Raw genomic sequence first — 7632 nt, 5'->3', positions numbered from 1 at the left:
AACAATTTACATTCACTCTCAGGATTATTCAAGAATATAATATATTGTTACTATACTCACCACATTGTACCATAGATTTCCTGAAATTATTCTCCTGTCAACTGATATGGGGTGTCCTATGACTAATGTCACTCCAGTCCTTCTCAGTCCTTCTTGACCATCATTCTACTCCCTGTTTCTGTAAGATCAACTTTTTTATATCCAACATGTGAGTAAGGTCACAGAGTATGTGTCTTTCTGTGCCTGGCTTATGTCACTTAACACGATACACTATAGGTTCACTTATCACATTTTCTAGATCCATTCATGCACTGATAGACCCTGAGGTTGATTTCATGTCTTGGTTACTGCTAACAAGGCCAAAATGAATGTTGATGTGCAGATGCCCCCGTCGCATGCTCATTTTGAGAGTAATGGATTTCAGGGTCACACAGTAGCTTTAGCTTTCCCAAGCTTCCCCCCACACTGTTCTCCATAATGGTGATAGTAACCACCATTTCTATTAACAATGTGTGAGACTGTCTTAAGTGGGTCTAAGGTGACCCCCACATGTTTGTGTTTGGGAATTGGGACAAAGCATTACTTGGTCCAGGTCAAGGAAAAGAAGCAGTTTGAAGGGGAAATATGTTCAGAGTTGAAGACCAATGGCCGAGTTGTGGAAATAGTTTAAAATACTTTCTGAAAGTTCGGAGTGAAGTCTGCCTAGAAGATTAAATGCCATTAATGAAATATTTCTTAGAGATTAATTTAGGATGATCATGGGAATATAAATTTATTTTTATATTTCTAATATTAGTAGCAAAACCTTTCAGTATACATGTTCAATAAATGTATTTTATTGATAGCTACGTAAGAAACAAAATCAAAATAGAGTACCAGAAAGTTTGGTGTAACTGATACACTCAAATTCTACTGAAGGCATTGCAAATGAAAACTGTATTTTGGAAAGATTATACAGAAATTACAAGAACTATAAATACAGTGATATGATTTCACCCAGTATTCATCTTCCAAATTAATCAGACCAGATTATATTACTGAAAAATGACCTTATAGCTAGGATCTATATGGCAATAACAGAAGAGGGTATTTAATGTGTGTGTGTGTATACTTTTCCAAAGTAGAAAAATGAAAGTGGAAGAAACATGAGAAGCTATTTAAATTGATGTTAAAGCAGCAATCATAATGATCATAATTGTGTGTTGTGAAATATTATTTCAACTAGGCAAAGATGTGTTACATTTGCTTATGCTGTGGAATATTACTTTAACTATGTGAAACTGTGTTACATTTGTTTCTGCTGCCTTTATTAACAATGTAAAGATGTGTTACATTTGCTTATGCTGTGGAATATTACTTTAACTATGTGAAACTGTGCTACATTTGTTTCTGCTGCCTTTATTAACAATGTAAAGATATGTTACATTTGCTTGTGCTGCATCTGTTTAACTATGTAAAGATGTGTTGCATTTATTTTACCTTGCCTGCCTAAGGCACCTGATTGGTCTGATGAAGAGCTAAATGGTCAATAGCTAGGCAGAGAAAGGATAGGCAGGGCTGGTGGGCAGAGAGAATAAGAAGGAGAAGAAATCTAGGCTCTGGAGAATGAGAGAAGAAGGAAAGGAGAGAATGAGGGAGAAAGAGAGGGACACACCTGAGGCCCGAAGCCAGGCAGCCGCTAGCAGACATGAGAAACAGTGAAAGTAAGATGTACAGAAGGAAAGAGAGGTAAAAAGCCCCAAGGCAAAACATAGATCAAGAGAAACAGGTTAAATTATAATACCTACTGGGACAAGCATAAGATAAGGTTGAGCATTCATAACTAAGAAGTCTCCATGTCATGATTTTGGAGCTGGTTAGTGGTTCAAAAGAAAAAGCCTACTACGATTGTGTAAACATGAATACTAATAAAAGGAAAGCTATTGAAATTGTTACTGTATTTATTTGTATGTGTGTGAGTCTACTTGAACCTGTGTTCAGGTACTCATGAAGGTCAGTAGAGGTCAGATTTCCTGGAGCTGGAGTTACGTGTGGTTGTGAACCTCATGACTTGGGTGCTGGAAACGAAACTCTCATCTTCTGAAAGAGCAGCAAGCACTCTTAACCATGGATCCAGCTCTCCAGCTCCCCTGAAAGTTATTCTCTCATGTTTCTTTAAAATAAGATTGTAGAACAATTTTCCAATAAACTTAAATATATTTGTATGTGTGTTTCCCCCCAAAATGGCAAACATGCATAGAGATATGCTGTAAAAACTTATTTAAATGTTTCTCCTCCAGTAGTTGGAAGAAATGGGGGCAAACTGAGTAAGGGTAGGGGAGAAGAATGAGAAGAAAAGGCAGGGAATCCAGGGTCTCTGAAGTGTTCTTTTGCTTTCCTGGGGAGTCAGGCAGGGGCATCAGGGGCTGCTGATCTGTGGTTGTAGATGCTTTCTGTCACAGGAGGCAGGTAGGATGGACCGCAGTGACCACACCACCTCATTTCCTCTGCCCCGTTATCACACTGAATCATGTCACTGACTAGCCTTTGGGACGGAAGATCTGACTGCAGACCCACAGCTGTGAAGGAGTAAAGTACATTTCATCTCAGGCACTCATTTGGTTTCACTGTCACATTAACCACATTGGGCGGGGGGAAGGCCACAAGGTATCATGTTGGTATGAACACAGCAAAGGAACTTTTGTTTAAAGAAAAAAATCATCAGTGCTGCAAAGACTTTCCATGATTCTACACCCACCCTGACAGCCCCCTCACCACAGGAAGTGTGCTGACCAGTGAGGGAAATAAAAGGAGCTTCTGAGGAATCTGGTCCACACTCTTCTTGCACAGCTCAGCAAGACCTCAGCCATGAGACTTCTCCTCCTGACTTTCCTGGGAGTCTGCTGCCTCACCACGTACAATGTGGAAGGTAAGCTGAACAGCTGCTAACGGGACAAGGAACAGGTGGGCTCGTATACTAGGTTTGACTTGGGTTTTGATTAGAATAAACTGCTTTGTCCAGGTAAGCCTCAAACTTCCCATATGCAAAAAAGGAATGCCAGTTTCAACTCTCAGCCATTCTGGACTCATGGTTATTTATTTAAAATTGAGTGTTATATTTTGTCTATACATTGAACACTGTGAGCTGGAATTAAAATGGAATCAATCTGATTTTTTTACTGATGACTATTTAAGCACATCAAATCTTCTCATAATGATATTTTATTAATGCTGGCAATGATTACAAATGGGTTGCTTGTTTTTGTTTACTTACTATTGATCTGATAAATTCTCAGACTTTTAAAGTTTCCTCACACTGGGGAATGAGCTCAAAGACTCATGTTTGGAAGCAAATCTATGTTTTCTACTTGAAAACATCAAACAAAAAAAATGACCAGAAGTTCATATCTTCATATCAAGAAAATCAATGTTATTCTCAACTAAACAGAGGAGTCTGTCAATATTGCTGTGAATATTATTATTTATGATAGACTTCTTGAGTTTGTAAGGCAGCCTTTGATACTGAGTGTAACAGATAATACACACTCTGTTGACTAATGAACCTGGAAGATATACCCAGGTGAGACGCAGATGCACTGAGCTGTAGCTGAACGTTCAGTCGATGTTTCCTAAAGGGTCACCTTTTCCTACTGGCTGGAGTTGATTTATAGACCTATTTGTATTCTGTTCTGTATACTTAGACTGTAATACCATAACTTCATCATACATTCTACAAGGACATTTAGGGAAGAAAGGGAACACAATCTGGAAATCCTTGACATTGGGCGAAAGAAGAAATATTGATGAAGGGAAAAACCTTCAAGAATATTCAATTAGGTATCATGCCACTAAATGGCATTTTGCTGAGATGAGAGGGGTACTTCTCAGTTGCTTTTGTTTACTTGTTTCTTGAGCCCTGCTGGGGCTCAGAGCTGGGCAGGTGCAGTCTGCAGAGCCAGGGAACTCTGGACTTGCTCTCAGATTCCCATGTTTTCCTCTTGCAGGAGTTTTAAAAGACCTTGCTGGCATCTTAGTAGTGTCAACATGGGGCAAAAATGAATCTTTGCTTTGACTTAGTTCTGCAGCAGATGGGAGGAAGCAATGCTTTGACAGGCCACCCGACATTGCTGAGAAGCAGCAGAAGTCCTAGTGAGGACGAGGACGATAGGGTTCTGCTGGCCCTCGGCATCCATGTACACCTGACACAGAGATGTATTGTTCTTAAGTGGTGACTGGTAATGGAAAGCTAAAAGAGGCCAGATTTTCTCAGAGTCCAGAGAAGTTCAGCATGAAGTGATACTGGCAGAGGTAGAGAGAGGGTAAGGAACGTGCAGATTGGCACTGAGAGAAAAGGAAAGGAGTCATGAAGGAAAGCGGTGTGAGCAGATAGCTTCTGCTTCCATATTGCAGACAAATGCCTTCCTGTGGCAGCAGCAGTCCAGGGCAAACTTGATCGTTATCAAGGTTGCTTGAGACCTCCGGCAGCTGTGATGCACACAGCAGCAGCTCCAGCTAGTGAGGGAGTTAGCACTTACAAACTTGGCCTATTTAGAGTTTACCAACTCCTTAATCTCGTTGACTCTCCTAGGATATTTTTCTTGTGCAATGGAAGGTAGTGTAGGAATTTAAGAGTTCAATCCCACTTGGTCCAGTCCTTTAATGACAAACCCTGAGGAATCTCTTCCATGGAAATGTTTCACATGTGACTATTAAAAATGAGAACTCGTGTATTTGTTCAGTCCAAAATGAACTGTGTTCTTCCCTTGAATGATAGCTTGTCTCACTGACACAATTCTGGCTGGCCCAAAACTCATTGTGTAGACCAGACAGAGAGTCACCTGCCTCTGACCCCCAATGCTGGGACTAAAGGAGTGCACCACCATGCCTGGCCACCTTATTACTTTTACGATGAAATTCCTGAGACAACACTACTGATCTTTTAAAATCAGCCAAACATTTACCACAGTACATAACGCACAAGTGACTCAGGGTGCCAATGTGAATTATTTTTTCCTCAAAGGAACAAGTGGTTTTATACTCCTATTACATTTTAGAGTATTTTAATAAGTGACTCTGAACTTGATACTTGTTGAGTTACAGTTTCATTTATGTTTTCTTTTTCTTTTTCTAGGTGTGGGGACTGAAGTCCTAGAGGAGAGTTTCTGTGTGAGCTTGACAACCCAGCCGCTGCCAGTTCAAAGAATCAAGACCTATACCATCAGGGAAGGCATACTGAAAGCAGTAATGTGAGTGTCTGCTCCAAGATATCGTTTCTATCTAGAAATATAGTAGGAAGGAGTGCTGCTCTCCTCAGGAAAAGTAGGGCACCGTGGAGGAAAGCTCAGCTTAGCCAACAGTCCATTCTGTCTATATTAATAGTGTCTTCTCACTGTCCTGTCCAATGAAAAAAATAAAATTATTGAAAAAAATAAAAACATACACACCTTTTCCCCATTTGCTCAACAGATGAGTCTGACTAGAAAATAGATGGACCCTGTGTCCAGTTTTGCTGGCCAGCCCGAGCTAGGACTTGCCTAAACAGTCACACTAATGTAGGATACTTACTGTGTAGAGTGGCACACCGTGTATGTGCTATACCTCAAGGAACACATCCAGAACTTTCCTACACTGTCTTCCAGAATCCTGTGTACACGTCTAGAACTTTCTTACATTGTCTTCCAGAATTCCCTGTTCAGAAGGAGCAGCTTTCTCTCTCTGACACATAGAGTTTCACTCTTAGAAATTCACAAAAATTATCTCTAATTTCCCCCAAAGAGATTAGTAGTTTCAGGTTGGGAAAGGAAGGAGGTATGGAACAATTGAACTAGATGGTCCCAAGAGTCCAGTTTAGCTCCAGTATTTGGTACATGGTGAATTACAGTCACCGCCGGGCAGTGGTGGCACACTCCTTCAGTCCTAGCACTCGGGAGGCAGAGGCAGGTGGATCTCAATGAGTTCAAGGCCAGCCTGGTTTACAAATTGAGTTCCAGGACATCTGTTACACAGAGAAACCCTGTCTTGAAAACAAAACAAAGCAAACAAACAAACAAAGAATTCCAGTCACCAGGAGCTGGCTGCCACCTGGAGGTTTCTCTCCCTTACTAAATTAGCTGACAAAATGAAGGTGCTTATAGATGGTTTCAGGGTTCTGAAAGTTGGTTTCCTCTGCTGCTAATTTCTGTACAAATTCTCTTTCATTGGACAAGATGGCTGACATTATCTTTTCCTTGGACAAGATGGCTAACGTTACCTTTTCCTTGGACAAGATGGCTAACGTTATCTTTTCCTTGGACAAGATGGCTAACGTTACCTTTTCCTTGGACAAGATGGCTAACGTTATCTTTTCATTGGACAAGATGGCTGACATTACCTTTTCCTTGGACAAGATGGCTGACATTACCTTTTCCTTGGACAAGATGGCTGACATTACCTTTTCCTTGGACAAGATGGCTAACGTTATCTTTTCCTTGCATCGTAGTTTTGTCACCAAACGAGGAGTGAAAATCTGTGCTGATCCACACGCCAAATGGGTGAAAGCAGCGATCAAAACTGTGGACAGAAGGACCCGTGTCAAAAAGAACATGACTGAAACTAGTCCCACGAGAGCCCAGAGGTCCACCAGCACAGCCATGACTCTGTCTGGGTAGCAGTCTCCAGGACAGCGTTTCCTCAACAGCCCAACAGCTCATCTCAGTTCACAGGCTCACGGACTAACTGTGCTATATTTACCTTTTATGAAAATGTTACATGAATAAAGTTGTTTTTATTTTTTTAAATGACATTCATTTTAAATGTTATAAGTAATAAATATTTATTATTGATGACAGTTCTATATTTAATTTATTATAGAAAGGGAAAGGTAATATATCATTTATTTCTGTCTCATTGATCTCTCCCTCCCCCCGCCCTCTCTCTCATCTCTGGTCCCCATGATGGCGGAGACACATGGGCCAGTATTTATTGAGGATGAAAGCTGGCTTCATCACTCTTAGGTTCAGCTTGGAATAGTTCTCCAAAAGTGAGTTACAAATTATAACTGTGCCAGTGACAATTCATGATCTATTTCAGTTTCATAGTAGAGTATTATTTATAAAAGCAGTGAGAAATCATCCAGCTGTCCTCACATTACTATTCTGAGGGATAGCAGCTCAGAAAGCGGTTCCACTCTGGCTCAACTTGAGCAAATTCTCTTACCTCTTGGTTGGTTGGTCAAGTAAAAGTCAATGCTTTGTGAATTAGGCAAGAATCCCAGTACCTTATGATGGGTTCCGTTGCTGTCGGCACTCTGGTTACTATTGTCTAAGCTCTGCGTTACTACCCATGGACTCTCAATGCTCCCAAACATTGCCACATGGGATCTCTCTCAATGGGACCACGATTTACAGTACATTTTTTGTTTAAATATTTGTCTGGTCACTCAATACCCCAAACTTACACTTCCTTGTGTCCTTATTAAATGGCTGATTTGACTCCAGTTTATGGTTTATCCAAGAAGCTGGTGGTTTACTCTGTGTTTGTTAAGCTGTCTAAAGAGCAAGAACTGACCTTACCCTGGTAGTTGAGTTGAAGAAAAATTCCTGAGGAGATACTGAGCAATATTAAGAACCTTTGGACATTCCTTTAGGGCATCTTGTTGGGCCAGTTCACTCCTGT

The 7632-nt window shown here is 40.7% G+C and overlaps 1 protein-coding gene across 1 annotated transcript; it reads left to right on the top strand.

The window, feature by feature from the left end:
• The first annotated feature begins 2726 nt into the window (after positions 1-2726).
• LOC128109442 (lymphotactin-like) lies at positions 2727-6673 on the top strand. The gene is made up of 3 exons (XM_052736608.1): positions 2727-2908; positions 5111-5225; positions 6458-6673. The coding sequence occupies exons 1-3, from the start codon at positions 2848-2850 to the stop codon at positions 6624-6626; spliced, it is 345 nt and encodes a 114-aa protein (XP_052592568.1). The 5' UTR covers positions 2727-2847; the 3' UTR covers positions 6627-6673.
• The last annotated feature ends 959 nt before the right edge of the window (positions 6674-7632 follow it).

The sequence above is a fragment of the Peromyscus californicus genome, unplaced genomic scaffold (genome assembly GCF_007827085.1).
Source record: "Peromyscus californicus insignis strain IS unplaced genomic scaffold, ASM782708v3 Scaffold_14__1_contigs__length_90479793_seg_2, whole genome shotgun sequence".
NCBI lineage: Eukaryota > Metazoa > Chordata > Mammalia > Rodentia > Cricetidae > Peromyscus > Peromyscus californicus.
Note: the sequence above shows the minus strand (reverse complement) of the source record. Positions and strands in the feature narration are given on the sequence as shown.